The sequence below is a fragment of the Amblyraja radiata genome, chromosome 4 (genome assembly GCF_010909765.2).
Source record: "Amblyraja radiata isolate CabotCenter1 chromosome 4, sAmbRad1.1.pri, whole genome shotgun sequence".
In the NCBI taxonomy this organism is placed as follows: domain Eukaryota; kingdom Metazoa; phylum Chordata; class Chondrichthyes; order Rajiformes; family Rajidae; genus Amblyraja; species Amblyraja radiata.
Window position 1 is genome coordinate 22656995 of NC_045959.1, and position 21414 is coordinate 22678408.

Below are 21414 nucleotides of genomic sequence, written 5' to 3' on the forward strand. Positions count from 1 at the left end.
CATATACGCTAGTTCCACCTGCCTGCGATTAGATCATTTTGTGCTAAACCTGTCCTATCCATGTACCTGTCCAAATGTTTCAATGTTGCAATGGTACCTGCCTCAATTACCACATCCTGCAGCTCGTTCCATACACCCACCACCCTTTGTGTGAAAAAGTTACCCCTCAGGTTCCTATTAAATATTTCCCCCCTCACCTTAAGCCTATGACAGGTTCAGGTTCTACACCTTCACATTTCTCTGCTGACACAGGTATTGATAACTCCAATTATTTGACACAGGAGAATATCCCAGACAGTATCAGAAGGAATTGCTGAATAACAGAGGGGAGAGTCTGGCCGCTCTTCCTTGGTCTACTACTAAATAGCATTGCTTCACCTTTCACCTTTGTCCTAACCCCTGCTTTCTAAATGTCTGTTTCTTTCTCACACTACAGAGGGAGGTGTTTGAAATGCTTGTGGGATATTGAAAGATTCCTAGTCATGCTGGAATTATCCCTCCTGAAACAGTGAGGGCAACAGGAACTTTAATTGAAGGGTTCACATTTTCAATAATTTTAGTAGAGTAAAAAGGAATAACTGTTTCTATTGCCAGAAGGGTCAGTGGCCAGTGGAAATAAATTTAAGGTGATTCACAAAGGAGCCAGAGGCAAGGTAAGAAATATTTTCAAGCAGCAAGTTATAATAAAGTGCAGTGCCTGTAAGAGTGACAGAGATTTAGATTCAGATTCAATTTTAATTGTCAGTGTACAATACAGAGACAACAAAATGCATTTAGCATCTCCCTGGAAGAGCGACATAGCAAATGATTTGAATAAATAATAATAAGTGTCCGGGGGGGGGGGGGGGGGTGATTGGCAGTCACCGAGGTACGTTGTTGAGTAGAGTGACAGCCGCCGGGAAGAAGCTGTTCCTGGACCTGCTGGTTCGGCAAGACAGAGACTGATTCAATTACAACTTGTGGAAAGGAATCCAAACGTTTCCTGTGTCAAGATTGAGGGGAGATCTTATAGAAACTTACAAAATTCTTAAGGGGTTGGACAGGCTAGATGCAGGAAGACTATTCCCGATGTTGGGGAAGTCCAGAACAAGGGGTCACAGTTTAAAGATAAGAGGGAAGTCTTTTAGGACCGAGATGAGAAAATCATTTTTTACACAGAGAGTGGTGAATCTGTGGAATTCTCTGCCACAGAAGGTAGTTGAGGCCAGTTCATTGGCTATATTTAAGAGGGAGTTAGATGTGGCCCTTGTGGCTAAAGGGATCAGAAGGTATGGAGAGAAGGCAGGGATGGGATACTGAGTTGGATGATCAGCCATGATCATATTGAATGGCGGTGCAGGCTCGAAGGGCCGAATGGCCTACTCCTGCACCTATTTTCTACGTTTCTATGTTTGAAAAAGAAAAACTTGCAAGGCTTGGGAAGAAGATAGGTGCTGGTAGTGTTTTTCCAGAGGCCCGTTTAGACCTACTGGATTCAATGAATGATTACTGTGATGTATGATAATGTCACTGTGTGTACCTGGTATGAGGCAGCCTCCTCTTGTGCATCAGTTGAGTCCTGTGGATCCTGACTCGCAAGCAGGACTTGTGGATGTTCTGATGCTGTTTGACTTGGCAAAGCTGAATCAGGAACCACTGTTGGAAATTGCTGCCCCTGTTTCTCAAGAGGGAAGGGGACAATGTTATCAGACATCATTGCAAACATTAAAATATTAGATATTTCTCCAGAGCTTAAAAATGTGTATTTAATCCAGTGGGCAAATTACATTTATAAAGTTGCAAGATTAAGGAATCACAAATAAATTATTTTAAAGATAGTTCACAGATAATCTAAAATGCCGATAACTAAATCTCTCTGCAGGTGAGTTGTCGCATTCAATGAATTAATATTACTCAATCGTGTCATTATATTATCCCCAATGTTTGTAAAATTAGATATTTTTACTTCCTAGCTTTTAAAGTGTTAATTATCTACAGTTCATCTCTATTCTTTTACATGCTTTACATGAGGAAAATATTTTTCACACAGAGAGTGGTGAATCTCTGGAATTCTCTGCCACAGAAGGTAGTTGAGGCCAGTTCATTGGCTATATTTAAGAGGGAGTTAGATGTGGCCCTTGTGGCTAAAGGGATCAGGGGGTATGGAGAGAAGGCAGGTACAGGATACTGAGTTGGATGATCAGCCATGATCATATTGAATGGCGGTGCAGGCTCGAAGGGCCGAATGGCCTACTCCTGCACCTATTTTCTATGTGTCTATGCTTCACAAGGTCAGTTTATTAACACATTCAATACACATTAAGCCACAACTCAATTTTTAAATTCTCATTCTTCTGTTAAGTTCTCTTTCAACCCACCCAATCTATGTAACCGTCTGTAGACTAAACGCTCCAAGATCTTGACCTTCCTCCAATTTTGAATTTTAGGTATCCCTGATACAGATGCCCTAGTCCAAAGCTTCATATTTCCTAATGACATAGGAGGAGCTGATCATTTGGCTCTTCAGACAATTCTGGCTCTCACATCATCAATTCCATTTCCCCCCTCCCCCCCAACATTTCCCTGTGATCTATTCTCTCACACATGACCATTAATTGCACCATTCTCCCACCAGCCACTTTTTCTGAGAGCAATTTAGCAATCTCTCTGGTTAATCCTCTCTTCAATGACTCTCCTGAAATCCTACCCCATGCCAAGATTTATATCATCTCCTTGCCATTCAGAATCAAATTTTGTTTGATAATTTCAGATCCGTAAAATGCTTTGGAACCAGTGCATTTGTGCAATGATTTCATTGCAGTTCTCACTTCTTAGGCAGTCCCTCCAAATCAAAAGTGGCTTGTTCCCATTCTAATATTGTGAGATAACTTTTGAGGCTAATGGGAGGCTTGCAGTCTCTCCTACAATTGGGACAGAAGGTGCCCAATGGAATGGGTGAGTAGAGAGTCCAGGTTACTCAAACCTTTTGTGTGCTTAAGCAAATGGATTTAAGATCCTATATCATCCCGAATGGTCCTTGTCCACTATACAGTCACGGGCCAAGGATTCTCAGGAGTGAGTGGGAGTACCGCATAGTTTCCAAAAAGGCTTTGAAAGTTATCTTGAATATTTTCCTTGGATCATCTGGTGATAAATAAAATGCCTTTTTCAATAAGTATGATCTTGGCACAAAACAAGGAGCTTGCTGAACGTAACTAGGCCTCAATGCTGGGAATGTTTAGACTTATAGCGGATGCAAACTTTTCTTTGCTTATCCTGCCAGTAAAGTGGGAAGCCTTTGTGGAGATAGCACCAGTGATATCTCTCCAGAGATCATTCCCATAGTCTATGACTTGGATACCTTATGAATCACTGCACTGCTGCATAATTTTTGTGCTAAGCTCAAAGTCTTGATCATTAACCATCCTGGTTTACAGTCAACCATACTGGAGGTAAGTTTCATAATTGATATCCATTTTCACAAAGCAGTGATTTCCCAGATGAGAAGAGGTCCAGAGTATTGCCTGAAACCTTTATATTGAGAGGTCAGAGCTGCACATCAGGGACAAGTTTGTGGTTAGCTGTAGTTTTCTTTGCTTCCCATTTTATGAGGACATGAAAATAGACCTTTGAGTCTAGACCTTACGTTGGCGGCGCGACTCACCCGTTGCAGCGGCCCCTACAGCCTGTCTGTCTTTTTTTATTTTTTGTCTAGTTAAATGTAGTGTTGGTGGGTTTTTTTAAATACTAGTTTTAAATGTGTATATGTGGGGGGCGGGGGGGAGGGGGAAACCGTTTAAAATCTCTCCCCTGTCCGGTAGACCCGACCTTTTCCCTGTCGGGTCTCCGTTGTCGTTGGGGCCTAGCACCGTGGAGCGGCCTCCAACCTGAACGACCCGGGGGCTCGGGAGACTGCGGTGCTGCGGACTACTCACCATCGTGGGGCTGGCCGGCCTCGGAGCGTGGGGAGCGGTGGTGACTCGCTGCTGCGACTCGACTCCTGGGGCTCGGGGGCTCCAGCAACGCAGCCGCAGGTCCGGTGGACTGGGACATCGGGAGCTCGCGGGTCCGGGGGGAGAGAGAGACCGCTTCCCGGAGCTCCCGCAACGCGACTTCTCCAGCCCGTGTCGCGGGGTTGGAACGACCTGGAGCGGGGATGTACATCGCCCGGCGCGGCTTCATTGCCGTGGGACATTCCAGCGCCCGCCGGGGGCTCCAACTTTGTGACTTTTAGACTGGGAGCGGGGCCGTAAATCGCCCGGCACGGCCTAAAATGGCCGTGGGACTTAGCATCGCCCGCCTGGGGCTTGGATATCGGGAGAGACATGGAGAACAGGGGAGAGAAAAGGCTTTGCCTTCCACCACAGTGGGTCCACTGTGATGGATGTTTGTGTGAATTAAATTGTGTGTATGTCTAGGAAATTGTCTTTGTATGGCTGTGGAAACAGAATTTCATTTGAGCCTCACTGAGGCTCAAATGACAATAAATTGTATTGTATTGTATTGTATTGAGATGCCATAATCATTACCATCTTCAACAAAAGGTGGCAAATTCAATTTAAGTAACTTCCTGCTGTCAGAAAGAATGTCATTGCTAGGATCTACTCCCTTCTCCCAGCAGCAGGAAAGATGCTCCCCAAATCGTAGTGTGGATTTTGTCCATCTGGAGGTACAGTGGAAGCAGCACTAACCATTGCAAAGGGCCTTTTTCAACCTTACTAAAGCCATCAACTCCATCAATCAGGAGAGGCAGCAGAACACTCACCTTAAATTTAATTCCCCACGGAATTTTGCTTCCATCTCACGTCTGCTAAATGAAGGCACGAAAGCCACAAAATCTTATCCACAGAACCAAATACATGAAACCACTGTTTATATATATTTTAGGGCACTTAATATGGATGTTGGGAACATCAAAGGAAACTGCAAAAATCTGGAAACACTTTGTAGGGTGTCATCAGTCCACACATGGGGAGCCTAAAACCAGTAATGATCTTTTATTGACTATAAAGCTCCATTACTCAGTTGATCATCCAACTCTGTGCTGCTCCTTCCTGATATTACATTTAGTTTTATTTTCGTTTTGGAGATACAGCAAGGAAATAAGCCCTTCGGCCCACACCAATCCATGATCATCCATTCACACTGGTTTTATGTTTTAGGGAGAAGGTCCAAACTCCACAGATAGCTCCCGAGGTCAGGATCAAACCCTGGTGCTGTGAGGCAGCAGCTCTACCAACAGCACCACTGTGCCGCCCTTATTATAGTTATATTCCATATAGGACAAGCTGTGCAGTAAAGTATACAGATCACAGCCCAGTAAAACCTGTCATAAATGCTAATGTATTCATAAGTCAGACCCCAAATGTCAATGGCAAACATTAGAGTGCATAGCTGTGAATGTCTTATTGTACAGAGATATCCTATTGTTTCAGCCTTACCTGAGCAGCTATGTTGAGCGTGACTGTGTCTAAACCACCAGACAACATGCTCTGGGTGTCAGTTAGCGTAAGAGTAACATTGCCTTCCCTGCCCATGTTAGCAGAAGACATAGCGAGATTCTGGGTAGAGAGAGTGGTTTGAGAGGGGGACGTGGAGAGTGAAGAGGGGGTCAAACTACTTGCAGTTGAACTCAGTCCTGTGAGGGATGCAAAACCAAATTTTGGATCAGTTTCAGTGCTTGTCATGCAAAGTAAATATAGCAAGTGACATAACTTCATTCATTTTCTTGTGTACTTTGTCAAAAACATTTTCCTTCAAAGGGGAGATCAGATTTAAGAGGCACAATGACAGGCAAAATATATCCAACAGGTTGGTGCTGCCCACGGTTAGTGCTAACCAGATTCCTCAGAGGATCTGCATATAAAAAGAGGCCAAAAACTGGCTGAAGTTTTTGAGAAATGGCAATAAGACATAGGCTTTCCTTGCTAATTTGTAAATGTAATCCAATTTTGGATTAAAAGGTGTGGAAGATGAATCAGCAGATCTTGGACAGATCTCTGATAGTTCTGTCAAAAGAGTCATTACTCATTACTCGGTGACTAACAAAATAAAAATTCCATTGGCAGCAGAACATTGAATTTACAGCAATTGAAATTGTTCAAGTTTATAAACTGCAGTACAAGAGTTTTAGGACTGAAAGTGTCCCCCAGATACAAGTCAAATATCTAATGCAAACTACAGTTTCACAGCATGTGGAGAAGCAAGCATTTGCAGATGTTGGTTTACAAAAAAGGAAGAGATTTACTTCATCACGGTGTCTCTTTTTTTGATAACAATATGTATCCATTTAAATATTAAAACCAGTCAAGGAGGGATCATATAACACACATCAGTGGCAAAAGGATTGCTTAAACACCCTGCCTCTTCTCTGTCTGCCCTCTTCAGACAGAAGATACAGAAGCTTGAAATTGTACTTCTCCAAACTTAGGAACAGCTTCTTCCCCTCTGTATCAGGTTTCTGAACGGTTCTTCCATAATCTGGGTACTATCCGATTTATTTCTATCCCATTGCGGACATTGAACTTTGTCTCTGGGACTGATGCGCTACAGTGCTGAGAACCATATACTGCACCCTATCTTTGTCTTTGCTCTACCTGTTGTACTGGAGTTTGGCTTGATAGTATTTACGTATAGTATTATCCAATTTGATTGGAGAGCATGCAAAACAATTATTTTCACTGTACCTCAGTACAAACAACAATAAAATAAACAAACGTCTTATCTCACCTGGCAAGCTACTTGCGTTAAGAGTGGCAGCCTGACTAAGGAGCTGGTCATTGCCGATGGTCAACGTAGCAGCATTAGGTTGGTTGTTTATTGACGTTCCCAGTCGGATACCTCCATTTATTTCACAACTATCAGTGTTGCTATGCTGCTGAATTATATCTTGACCTGAGGTGCACGAGAAAAAAAAGTTTGAACTTATGTTAAATCGTTTATTTAAAGTCTCTGTTTAAAGCAGCTGTTACCTAAACCTTCCTGAATCAAGAATCAAGAGTGTTTTATTGACATATGTCCCAAAACAGAACAATTAAATTCTTACTTGCAGCAGCACAACAGATATGTAAACATAGTCCTTGGTAAATATAAACAAAGAAACAATACTAGTGCAAAGACAAAATGAATCCCCACAAGCCTATGCAGTTTGCAACTTATTTGGAGGTTGTAGTGTTTAATAGCTAGATGGTTGTTTGGAAGAAGCTGCTCCTGAACCTGGACTTTACGTTTTCAGGCTCCTTTACCTTCTTTCCGATGGAGTGAAATGGTGTGGGTCTCTGATGATGCCGGCAGTTTTTTTGGGGCTGCGACTCTTGTAATCCCTTAGATGCTGCGGTGGTCAATACCTGTCATGGACTGGGCAGTGTTTACCACTTTTTGCAATAATCTTCGTTCTTGGGTGTTCAAGTTACCAAACAAGGCTGCAATGAAATCAGTCAATATGCTCTCTACTCTACACCTGTAGCAGTTCAACAGACATTGACATGCAGAATCTCCTCAGGAAGTAGAGGTGTTGATGGGCTTTCCTTGTGATTGCGTCAATATGTTGTGTCCAGGACAGGTCTTCAGAGATATGCACGTCCAGGAATTTGAAGCTTTTGACTCTCTCTTGTGGATCCTCGTCCTTCCCCATCCAAAGTCTACAATCAGTCCAGGTCTCACTGATGTTGAGAGGCAGGTTGCTGTTCTAGCACCATTTGGTGATTCGATCGATCTCCCTCACATACTTTGGCTCATCGCCATTTGTAATTTGTCCAAAAGCGGTGGTGTCATTGGCAAATTTGAAAATGGAATTCGAACTGTGCCCACCCACATAGTCGTGAGTATAGAGTGAGTTGAGCACAGGGCTCTACACACTGCCTTGAGGTGCTCTGTGTTGATGATTATCGTGGAGGAAGTGTTGCTGCATAAGCCACAGTTATCTCCACAAACCACTCAAAGCAATTTCAGTGGAAGAAAAACAGTATAAATGTTTTAAAGACCTCGTACCCAAGGGTCACATTTCATTTTGAGCTTTTGCGGCATTTTCTCCATGACTAAGTGAATCGCAGATTGATTGCAATTAATATCTTTTATCCAAAAACATCCAAAGCGTTTGTATCAAGAATGAGAAAACTTAAGATTGCACATAATAAATAATGGAACAACTTTGAAAGTACTTACTTTTAATGACTTGGGTAATCTCAGCTGATTTATTCTATCACAATTTATGCTCCCAAATTATACACGTGTTTTTTGGCAAATATTCCTAATGTCATAAAATCATATCAATCTACCAGTGCTCCATGGGGTCTACACCAAAGATCATCGAGTGGAGCAAGATTCTCCACTCATGTGTAATCCAATGCACTGAGGAGCATTGGATGCGTAATCCAATGTACGGAACGGAACGGCCGCCATCTTGGAATGCTCAACCCGACTTCTGGTTTCATTAACATACCATTCACCAATGGTAAAGTAATAACCCAGTGAAATTGACTTAAGATCTTGCTGCTTAAAAAATGCAAGGATATTAAAAGTTATACTGTAGCTCTAAAAGTAATAGCAGATTAAATGTATTAGTATTTAAAATTTCAATCTCTCTCTCCCTCACCTCGGCATTACCGGAATCATTTGGCGTTTTGCAAAGACAACTGCATCTGCAGTTCCTTCCTATTGAAGAAGAACCCTGGCCCGAAACAACTCCTAATCCATTCCCTCCACAGATGCCGCCTAGCCCGCTGAGTTCCTCCAGCACTCTGTTTTTTTAAAATTTAACTCTGAAATTGAAGGTAAACACAAAAAGCTGGAGTAACTCAGCGGGACAGGCAGCATCTCTGGAGAGAAGGAATGGGTGACGTTTCGGGTCAAGAACCTTCTTCAGACAATCACAAGTACTCTCATCCATGAGAGTTCAGTTCATTCACCCATTCCTTCTCTCCAGAGTCGCTGCCTGTCCCGCTGAGTTACTCCAGCAACAGCAACCCTAGTCAGGATTGAACCCAGGTCTCTGGTGCTGTAACAGCAACTTTACCGTTACACCACCGTGCCACACAAACTATAAGCCAAACTTTAATGTGCTGAAAAGGTTGCTGAAACAAGTTGCTATGAATCTATGTGTAGGAAGGAAATGCAGATGCTGGTTTAAACTGAATATAGACACACAAAATCTGGAGTAACTCAGCTGGACAGATTGCATCTCTGGAGAGAAGATCTCAACCTGAATTGTCGCCACATCCTTTTTTCCAGAGACGCTGTCTGATCCGCTGAGATACTTTATCTTTGCTATGAATCTATTCAGTTTCCTTCAATTTTAGCACGGTATTGGAGAATACTTTTATTTATATGTAAATCTGAACTGACGTGACTGAACTGATCTGGTCGGAGTTGGAAACAATAGCTATTGAAAACACAAACCCATAAACACTATGGATAATTGTAAACGACATCTGCGCCGCCACATTTATGAACGTTTCATACAATAAAGCTGATATAAGGTGCATAGGGTGGGTATCGATTAATTCTAGGCAACAGATTAAAAAAATAATCTAACCCCATTAATTCACTCAGGGTGTATTATGATGTGCTCTACTGTATGAAGTGTACAGCAAAACCTGCTCTTCCAGAGTGGTCTATCGTGTTGTTTCTTCAGCGGACCACAAATTTATTTTAAGAGCAAAACATAAAGTGCTGGAGAACTCAGCAGGTTAAGTTGGATCTATGGAGGGTCTGAAGAAGGGTCTTGACCCAAAACATCACCTATTCATTCTCTCCAGAGATGCTGCCTGACCCGCTGAGTTACTCCAGCATTTTGTATCTATGGTTAGGCAACGTTTAGGGTCGGGTCTCTTCTTCTATATAGAGAGAAGCAGAGAGATATATACAGAGAAGTAGCGAGCTATAGAGAGAAGTAGGGCAGGCTAGGACTATATTCCTTGGAGCCTAGGAGAAAATGTCATATAGGTGGCATATAGAAGTGTATAAGATAATGAGGGGAAAAGATAGGGTAGATGCACAGAGTCTTCTACCCAGAGTAGGGAAAATCAAGAACCAGAGGACATAGGGGAAAGTTTTAATAGGAATCGCAAGGGCAATGTTTTTTAGAGGGTGGTGGGTATATGGAATGAGCTGCCAGAGGAGATATTTGAGGCAGAGACTGCAACAACCTTTGAAAAGACATTTGGACAGGTACATGGATAGGAAAGGGTTTGATTTAAACTAACATCTGCAGTTCCTTCCAACACAAGGTTTAGAGGGATATGGGCCAATGCGAGCAGGTGGGACTAGTGTGAATGGGGCACATTGGACAGCATGGGCAAGATGGGCCAAAGGGCTTTTTTCCATGCTCTATGACTGACTTAAATGTGCCTTTGGTAGTTCTGGACTAGCTGTTCCAATGTATACCCCATGTTATACCTGTGACTATGAGGTCTTCCTCTAGGTGCTCTGGCTTCTTCCCCCGATGACAATGACATATGGACTGCCATGTTAATTGGCTGGTGTAAATTGTTTGCAACATGTAGGTAAATGGGATGAGCTGATGGTGAAATGGTGTGGGAAAACCATTCAGAATGGCAGGCGGAAAAGATTTATGAGGATGTTGCCCTTTCAGAATGGCAGGCAGTGACTAATGGGGTACCGCAAGGCTCGGTGCTGGGACCGCAGCTATTTACAATATACATCAATGATTTTGATGAAGGGATTCAAAGTAACATTAGCAAATTTACAGTTGACACAAAGCTGGGTGGCAGTGTGAACTGTGAGGACGATGCTATGAGAATGCAGGGTGACTTGGACAGGTTGGATGAGCGGGCAGATGCATGGCAGATGCAGTTTAATGTGGATAAACGTGAGGTTATCCACTTTGGTAGCAAAAAAAGGAAGGCAGTTATTATCTAAATGGTGTCAAGTTGGGAAAAGGGGAAGTACAACGGGATCTGGGGGTCCTTGTTCATCAGCCAATGAATGTAAGCATGCAGGTACAGCAGGCAGCGAAGAAAGCAAATGTCATGTTGGCCTTCATAACAAGAGGAGTTGAGTATAGGAGCAAAGAGGTCCTTCTGCAGTTGTACAGGGCCCTAGTGAGACCAATCCTGGAGTACTGTGTGCACTTTTGGTTCCCCTAATTTGAGGAAGGACATTCTTGCTATTGAGGGAGTGCAGCGTAGGCTTACAAAGTTAATCCCCGGGATGGCGGGACTGTCATATGCTGAGAGAATAGAGTGGCTGGGCTTGTATACTCCGGAATTTAGGATGAGAGGGAATCTTATTGAAACATATAGGATTATAAAGGGTTTGGACACGCTAGAGGCAGGAAAAATGTTCCCGATGTTGGGGGAGTCCAGAACCAGGGGCCACAGTTTAAGAATAAGTTTTTCACACAGAGAGTTGTGAGTGTGGAATTCTCTGCCTCGGAGGGCGGTGGAGGGTCTCTGGATACTTTCAAGAGAGATCTAGATAAGGCTCTTAAAGATAGCGGAGTCAGGGGATATGGGGAGAAGGCAGGAACGGGGTACTGATTGGGGATGATCAGCCATGATCGCATTGAATGGCGGTGCTGGCTCGAAGGGCTGAATGGCCTACTCCTGCATCTATTGTCTAAATGGTTAGGGTAGGAATAATGTAAAAAAGATTGCTTGATGGTCAGCACAAACTAAGTGGGCTATGATTATGAACTTGCCCTCTCTATCTCTATGACTGCAATTCAGGCCAATTTGTGAATTCTAGGTATAAGTCGGTACTTGAGTATTAGAAGATAGGACAGTAGCCCACAATCTCCGTACCGAAAATGATGCCGTAAATTAATCTCCTCTGCCTGCATGTGATCCATATCCCTCCATTCCCTGCATGAGCCTATCAAAAAACTTCAGATTGAACATTAACTTGCAAATTTTGTTTGCTGGTCATCCCCATAAAAACTACAATGCAGAAAGCCATTTGGTGAACTGGACTGTCCTGATGAATACACTTTAGGTAACCTCCTAGTAGCAGTGCCCTCACTTCCCTTCTCCACATTCCTCATCTGGTCTCTCTCTCCTGTAATGCTCGCAAGTCACTATCACAGGAGAGTATGAGGTATTGCACATGATGACTGGTGAAGTAATGTAGATATAATGCAATATTAATGAAATCCTATCAATTTAAATTTGTAACACGCTATTTCAGAGCTAATACAAACCTGATATTGTGAGGGTTATCTCCTGTGGTGCTCCTGTCGCATTGGGACATGTGACATTGGCAGCCTGTGCCAGGACCTGGCTGAGATTGGAGTTATTAATCGTCAGTGCCATTTCATGTTTTCCATTGGAACTTGGAGCAAGACCAGCGGATGTCAACGACTGCGAGATATCCTGTGCTCCTAAGAGATGTACAGAAAAAGAACAAATCTGAGTGCAGAACTTTAGACCCTGATTAGTACCAAATATTCTTTAAAAAGATTAAACTTTTATTACATTTTATAAGATTAAAAGATAGTCTAGAGGACAAGATACTCATGTTACCCAAACAGATAAAATGGTTCAATATTCAAAATGAACAGGTTATATATCTAGATAATATTTATGTTCTTCAAAAGGAACAAATTGATTTCATAAAAATGTAATGTTGACAACTATAGCAAATAATTAGCAAAGGGGGTCACTCAACGAGACGAATAATTGGTTAATTAGTTTTACAGTTGATTGAGGGGTTAATATTATGTAGGATAGGACAATGATAGAATTCTATCTCTCATCTTGAAACAAAGAGCTGGGGATCTTGTATCCTCTCTCCCTCGGCTTCAGTTAAAACTCCCGTGCAAAATGCAGAAAGCTCCACTGAGTGTGCAGCACTGAATACTGGACATGTTGAAGTCTTGCAAAATCAAAATCAATCTACAGACAAGAGACATTGCTGACAATTTTGACTGGCCAGCGGTGGAGCACATCAACAACTTTGCTTGGCCAGGCCGACCCCGCAAAGCTGCCAGGACGGCCGGCTTTTATGGCCAAGTCGAGAACTCTCCATTTGTAACAACTTTCAGACTTGTATCTTGCAAAATGGTTCCAAAACATGGTGACTCTTGTATACTCAGCGGATTATTCCTATACAAGTCAAGTCAAGTTTATTTGTCACATACGCATACGAGATGTGCAGTGAAATGAAAAGTGGCAATGCCAGCGTAATGTGTAAAAAACTACAAAACAGAATAGAACAGAATCAGTAATTACATATTGGTGAGAGAAAGAAAAACAGCAATTTTAAAAAGACACAACACAACAGTCGTTTGGTACAGTAAGTTAGTCCCTAATGAGATAAGAGTTTACAGTCCTAATGGCCTCTGGGAAGAATCTCCTTCATCCAGTTTTCACAGCATGACAGCGGAGGCGTTTGCCTGACCGTAGAAGCTGGAACAGTCCGTTGCTGGGGTGGAAGAGGTTCCCCATAATGTTGTTGGCTCTGGATCTGCACCTTCTGATGTATAGTTCTTGCAGAGGGGCGAGTGTAGTTGCCATAGTGCGTTCGGCCAAACGCACTACTCTCTGCAGAGGTTTATTGTCCCGGGCAGAGCAGTTCCCAAACCAAATTGTGATGTTTCTGGACAAGATGCTTTCTACAGCCACTGAGTAGAAGCACTGGAGGATCCTCAGAGAGACTCTGAATTTCCTAAGCTGCCTGAGGTGGTAAAGGCGCTGCCTTACCTTAATCAGCAGTGCGGCAGCGTGTGATGTCCATGTCAGATCCTCAGTGATGTGGACTCCCAGGTATTTAAAGCAGCTCACCCTATCCACAGTATCCCCATTTATCTTCAGTGGCGTGTACGTCCTCGGATGTTGTGCTTTCCTAAAGTCCACGATCAGGTCCTTAGTTTTTTTGACATTCAAGAGGAGGCTGGTGTCCTGACACCAGAGTGGCAGATCAGCCACCTCTTCCCAGTAGGCCTTCTCATTATTTTCGGTGATCAGGCCCACCACCACCAGTGTCATCAGCAAACTTGATTAAAGACTTGTAAAGTAAGATCATGTACAGCAATACTTTTACTGAACTGTATGCAAAAAAAGGAATACCACTGTATCTCAGTACCTGTGACAATAAACTACCATTGAACCAGTTGCTGCTTGACCTATCGAGTATTTCCACCTTTATTTGTCATATATCTGTTTAAGATTGTGACCACCAGGGGCGCCGGGGAGATGGCCGCCCTGCTGGCAGTCTGTTCGTTTCTACATTATTTTTGTTATTTTTTAGTGTGTTAAAACTTTGTTTAAATGTTCTTCGGTTTGTTTTATGTGGGGGAGGGTGGAGGGGATCGGGGGAAACTTTTTTTTCAAGTTCCTACCTTGCGGGAGATGTGATTATTTTTTGGATCACATTCTCCAGGATCTGCGGCCTACCATCGATGGAGCTGGAAGCCTCCTCGGACTGTCGTGAGCCCCACCGCAGGGCGCGGATATAACATCGGAACTGATCCCTTGCCTGGGATCGCTCCTACCGCGACCAGCGCAGACTTTACCATCAAGAGCTCGAAGTCTTCGGGAGAGGCGGAGTCGGGAGCTCCAACGTCGTGGAAGGTTCGACCAGCCCTGATGGGAGATTCGATCGCCCGGCGCGGGGGAGCTGACATCCCACCCCGATGCGGGAGCGGATAGCCTCGACGCGGAGGGCCCGAAATGCCGCCGGCTACGGGAGTCAAGATCATCCCGTCAACGGGGGCTCGAGGCCCACGACCGAGGAAGAACTAAGAGAAAGGACTTGAACTTTATTTCGCCTTCCATCAGTGAGGAATGTGTAGGAGTCACTGTGGTGGATGTTCATGTTAAAATGTGTTTTTGAGTGATCTGTTGCTTTATATTTGTATGACTGACTTGGCCAATGAAATTCCTCGTATGTTGCAAAACATACTTGGTGAATAAAGTGTGATTCTGATTCTGAAGGAGGGTCTCGACCCGAAACGTCGCCTATTTCTTCTCTCCATAGATGCTGCCTCACCCGCTGAATTCCTCCAGCATGTTTGTCTACCTACTGTTTAAGATTTAGTCATATGAATCATGGGACTCCACTGGGTCAAGGTAAAATTAGGGTTACCATTGATAAAGGTGACAATAAGAGTCTCAAAAACGTCACACAAACATTAAATGCTTGAAAGATTAATATTTCTCACCTGAACTGTTGGCAAGCACAGTCTCCTGCTCGGTCAGACTGCCTATCACCATGGCAGCCGATGATGTTACTGTAGGTTGCATTGACAAGCTGGTGAGTGGCTGGATGACCACATTGGCAGGAAGTGTGCTATCTGTTGATTGTAGAGTCCCGGATTGCTGTGGTATGTTCGGGTCTGAAGGCAGTTGCTGAGTAAGCACATTACTCTGCTGTAATGTCTGCTGCAAAATGCTCGAATCGATCTGCAGAAAGGAACATGGGAGCAGGAAAGGGGAAGGTTGAAGAAAAGTCCAGTCAAATAATATCAGATATGGGTCGAATTAAAAGTCAGCTTGCAGAATTACATCAACACGGAGCAACTAACAGGCACTTAGTCCATTTATCAGTAGGTTTATCAATAATGGAACCTTTAAACAATATGAACCTTAAAAAATTGAAGTCAATTTAAATGCATGAAAGGTGCATGGAGTAGGTTTATCAAATAATTATTCAACTTGGTATGTAGGCCATTATGCCCATGATACCAAGTTCTGTCTCTCTCCCTCTTTTATTTCTTCTCTAATCAACATATATCTCCTATTCAAGTATTTACCCAATTCCTTTTTATAGGGATGATTCACTGCATCACAGTATTTCTTATCTTGCCTCTGACTCTTTTATTCAATACCTTAAAATGTGCGTCCTCTAATAGATAAAACCAAATATCCTATAGAGAGCAAGATAGTCCACTCCTGCTAAATGCAATGGGCTGACGTGTAGTACGCAACGGAGTGGAATGTCAGCCTTTTCTTCGGCCATTTCAGTAAACCCGACCCGACTCTGTATATCCCTCTTGCTGTGTAATCAGCGTTGCGGGGGAACAGTTTGTGTGTGTGATATAGGGTTAGATTCATAATTCATAATTCTGTTAATTCATAATTCTGTTACATTTTGTTAAAGATTAATATGTTAACAAATTATGATTCTGTTAATTGTCTTCTTTAATGGGGTTTTTTTAAATGGCTCATGTGCTGTGTTTGAGTTGATTTTTGTATTACACCTTGCACTCTGTAATTCATCTAATCACGCTGTTCACAACTGCGGTATTTGGAAAAATAATAGCAATATGAAGATTCCAGTTGCTCTACTCTTGGAATGTTCTTTAATGTTCCTTAATGGTTTTTTGTGGCTATGGAATTGTTTTTCAACAATAAAATGGGTCTGGTCTTCCCAATAGCCAGAGAGTGGAATGAAATCTGTCTGTAATTGTGGGGTTATATAAATGAAGTATTTATCAAAATAAAAATTGTTTTGAGCTAGATTAAAAAATGATGTATAACTTAAGGATTGTTTTATTCAGCGAGCAAACAACTGTTTAGATTGTGTAGGAAAGAACACACACACACATATATAGAGCGAAGGAAATAGGCGACGTTTCGGGCCGAAACCCTTCTTCAGAGCAATTTTGTGTACCTTCGATATTCCAGCATCTGCAGTTCCCTTTTGAACACACATATATATATTTCTCCAGATTTTTATATATAATGATAAACGTTATTTCAGACAACAATAAATAAAATACATTGTAAACCTCCCCGCAACTTCACCCTGGTGTCCCAGCCGTGCTGATCCAGGCCAGACTCCCCACACGCTGTGGAATAGGCATCTTTTCGCTTTTTATTGTGATTTATTGATCTTTTTAAAGCTGAATATCTGATAACGACACATTAGATGTGGACGCCATGGCCAAAGCAAAGGAACGAGTGCGGAGACGGAAGCCGGTTACGGAAATGGTGCCGAGGATTACCCATCAAAGATTCCATGACCCTACTACGTGTTTTTCGTCGAATGGACTATCTTGCTCGCTAAAGGATCTTTGGATAAAACAAGTTTCTCTTGTTACCCTATTAATAGTTACTATAACTCCATTGGTGATACGTTATTCACTCACTCAAAAAGACTGATTTCACAGATACACCCAACTGCTAATGATGTGTTAACAGTTCATGATAGGTGTAGTTAGTAAGCAAGCCTCCCTATTGATAATATATTCATGAAAATTAATTATCTGCCAGCTGGCAGTTTTAACCCAGTTCACTGCAAGCAAGGCAGAAAATCATAAGCAATGCGGCACAAACGTCACTCAGGCACAAGCTGTTGATATGGAAAAGGGAAATTTCACACAGGGTGCATCTGGGGCTTTATTTCATATCTTAGCTACTCCAACCCTGATGGACATGTACCAGGACTGCTGGCATACATTGTGTCTTATTATAGACAGATAGCAGTCTGACAACAAAGGCAGTGCGCATCCGATTTGGTCTTAAATTGTTCAGTTTCAGGCGAAACAACATGAATACACAATGGTTACTCCATGACTAATCAACGGCTATGATTTTGAAACTTGTTGCAAGATGAAAAACGGGCTTTGCACTATTACTGATGTAACTGGAATGATTTTCATGCCAGAATCACATTTCCTGCAATAACAAAAATCACAGTGCAAAGTCATGGGTTGGATTCCCCTTGTGACATGGGGGACTCTTTTGCTCTAGTCTAGGTTAAATCAATCTTTAACTGCACGGCACTTCTTCTTTGCAATGTTATTGATACAAATTAAAGCCAAAAGCATTAAATTTGAAGAGGTTTTTTAAAGTGATGGAGAGTTTCATGGAGGGAATTCAACTGCTGGGGGTCCAGGCAACTGAAGACAATAAACTCCATCAGCAATTCTTCGGCCTACTTGCCCAACTGATCAAGATCCTGCAATAATTTTGAATAACCATCTTCACTGTCTATGACAACACCTACTTTAGTATCATCTGCAATTGACGAATAACGCCTTGTACATTGTCATTCAAATCGTTGATACGCAAGATTCCAACGACTCTTTGCAAGAAAATATGCTAAAGCTTGGTGAGCACCTTTATATCATAGGCATCTAATGTACAACCTAGATTCATAAGCTTAATTGTGATAACTTTGATAGCAAACTCCATACCTGTAGTGTGATGTTATTTATATTGGTGGGATCAAGGCCAGAGATCTGAACATTCTGTCCAACCAAGTTAGTAGAAACAAGCTGCAACTGTATTCCTTCAAGAATGGCAAAGCTGGCATCCGTTAGTGATAATGTCAAATCACCGCCTGCTGTAAAAAAAAATCAAGAACATAAATCAGTTAAGTGGTTTGGTTTAATGGGTGCATTAAATATGATCAGATGCTTCTTAAGGGGTTGGACAGTCTAGATGCAGGAAGATTATTCCCGATGTTGGGGAAGTCCAGAACTAGGGCTCACTCAACACGGTTTGCGGACTCAATCAGCACGGCTTGCGGACTCAGCCCCGCCTCCGGGATTTTATTCTCCTCGCCCTGGTGATTGACAGCGGGTGCCGGAAGGGGCGTTACCTTCATGGTGACCGGCAGACGAGGAGACTGATCTGCTGTTCTCACGATTTTTTCAAACCTTCTTAACTTTTGTAATATTCCACTGATCGGAACAAAACTTGTTGCGCTTGGAGCAGAGGAGAACGGTAAGATGGCAAAAAAAATCCTAGCGATATAGGGTGCTATTTTTGCGCAAATTAAAAAAAAAAACTCGAACCGGAAGAGGACAAGATGAGAGTTTTAGTAATAGTATAGATTACAACGAACATTCGAAGGTATTATGAATTGCATCGAGATTAAAATAATTAGTGTTTACCTGACATTGAGGCTGGAAGTGTGGCTTGTCCGACTAATCCTTGCTGGAGAAGGTTCTGATCAAACTGATTAGCCAGGACACCATTATTAGTGATGCAGACATTTGCATCGGCACTAGTCAGTAAGTTAACAGGCTGCAAACTCTCTGTTGTTTGACGAGTTACAGGCTTCCGAATTTTCTTCGGCAGTGACGTGGGCTTAAAGTGAGATTGTATGTGGCTCTTCCTGTGCCCTGAAGTCCGGAAGCGTACGTCACAATGTGGACATTTGAAAGGCTTTGCTCCGGTATGTAGACGCATGTGGACTTTTAAACTACCTTTAGTCGAAAAGGGAGAACTGCAAACGTGGCATTTGAAGTGCTTCTGACCTGAATTTCAAATCCAAAAATACATTTTATATATTGAGCAAATGGAAGGGGAAAAAAAATGCAAACATGGAACTCAACAAATATTAGAACTGGAATGTCACCACAAATAAACTGATGGATTGTAACTTTCCCATTAGGTAACAACATAGCATTGTCATGAAATACTCTCAAATTTATACATGTTCTCAAAATATCTAAGAAATGGATAGAATTGCTTAGCTAATTTCTACAACTTTGCGGTCCTCCATGCCAATCTTTTTAATGAATGCTTTGCATGGTCAAAGCTAATTATTGTGCCCTATGCATTTTTCTCACCTCACTGAGCCTTGTATGGTCCAAAGCTCACATCCTAAGGCAAACAGAGAATATTTTGCTGAGGCTGTTTTTAATCTAACAGTATTTTAGAACTAGGACTACATGTACACTTCACAGCATTATTACTAAGTATCTTGCAGTAGACCAAGTTTCTTTAAAAATAAATGCAATGCAAATGGTTTGATTTATAATAGTCACGTGTAGAACATAGAACAGTTCAGCACAGGAACGGCTCCAGCAAATTTAAAATAAAACCTTGTATCTGTAACGGGATCTTAAACTAGTAGATTGTTATAAAACATGTGTTTCATGAATATACTTCGGGGTAGGAAAGATGAACATTTCCCCCAGTCAGATCAACCAATATGAATAACGTGCCATTTAACCGTATCGCAAGCAGCTTAGTTTAGACAACATTAAGGGATGGACAGTAGTTTGCCTGCAAAATTCAGACCCGATGAACGTTTATTCATCCCTCAATCTCCTCTGGTGTTCGTAAATCTTCTTCCACAGCCCCCTTGAGATTAAATATGACTGGCTTCCCTCTGGTGCTATGGATGCCAAAGTGCCTAACTAGGTCAATGACAACTTTGTTAGATTGGGCGGGGGGGGGGGGGGGAGTTTTCTCCCAGTGCAAGAGGCTACCGAATATTATTCCTCCATTTTGAGCGGTCATGGGCATAGGATTCCCAGGCATCAGCGAGGATATTACTTTTTCAATCAGATCACAGATAATCTGCTATGCAATTCCAAATCTCTTAAACTTTGCTCCAAAAAACTTAGCATTGAAACATCCTTAGTGTGAAGTAATACATCCTGCCATTAGCCATAACCGGCTCAGCTCTAATTTTAAGGCATTTAAACAGAACAAGCCCAGCATAAGACAACTTTTGTCCATCATTTGTCCACATTTCAGCTAATAAATTGCAGGCCAAAATGTAATTTTGATGGAATTGAAACATGTATTCTGTTACTATAAATAAAATAAAAAAATTGCAGCAAATTATTGTGATGTTTTGATTAAAGTTCATAAACTTATCTTTTCCAAGCACTCTTCCAGTTCTAGTAAAGCCAAATGTTTACCGTCATTCCAGAAATCATCTCCATTATTTTGTCCAAAGTTAAATTTAATTGTACAATCCAATGACTGTACAGTCCAATCCAATCAATGTACAATCCAATGACTGTACAGGCAAAGCCCGGCAAGTAATAGGTGGATACAGGTGACGAGGGGCGAAGAGGGGGAGGGGGGGGGGAGGGTGCTGAATGGCAAATGGACAGAGTGAGTGGGAAAGTCTGGAGGTGAAAAGGAGACAAAAAGGTGTCAGATAAGGAATGAAGAGAAAAGAAATGTAAAGCCAAACCGGGGGAGGGTGGATAGGGACGGAGAAATATAGAGAACACTCGGATGGGAGGTCAGGAGATCAGCATAGGAAGCTCAGCTCTGGAAGCACTGAAGATTAAAAAAAATATCCCTTTACTCACAAGAAATTATTAATGCACAGTAAAATTGCCCAATTCTACTTTTTTCCAAACATTAATGTCCTGTTTTTGTTCAATTTGTAAATAGCATTTTGCATATTAAGTTTATGTAGAATATCTCTAGAATTAAGTGTCTAAACAGCAACGGATGCCATCAGATGCCATTTTTCCTGTGGATTCAGCTATCTGTTGGTTTCTGATGCAACAGCAACGACTTTATTCCTTTTTGAAACAGATATGTAACAATATATGTATGCATTTTGCTACAACAGATCTCTCAGAAGCAAGACGGAGTGGCTCGAGTATAAAATGGAGTGTCAAACCAATGAAGTAAATGACAGAGTCTTAGCCACATTGTTGAGAGGAACAATACTGGGCAACTATGTTTACTGCACTTGCTCAGGTTTGTCTTTTTAAATAAACCAAACTCAATGCAATCTGCATGTGTAGCGACTGCAAAAACACCTTAAGTA

At 42.1% G+C, this 21414-nt stretch overlaps 1 protein-coding gene across 1 annotated transcript in view; it reads right to left on the reverse strand.

Moving 5' to 3' along the window:
• The window catches only part of znf236 (zinc finger protein 236), a 140328-nt gene that overhangs the window by 7585 nt on the left and 111329 nt on the right, over positions 1 to 21414 (reverse strand). Inside the window, 7 exon segments of the mRNA XM_033019066.1 lie at positions 1520 to 1654; positions 5421 to 5617; positions 6709 to 6873; positions 12137 to 12316; positions 15098 to 15338; positions 18077 to 18225; positions 18779 to 19144. Of these exon segments, the coding sequence (XP_032874957.1) occupies positions 1520 to 1654; positions 5421 to 5617; positions 6709 to 6873; positions 12137 to 12316; positions 15098 to 15338; positions 18077 to 18225; positions 18779 to 19144 (1433 nt within the window).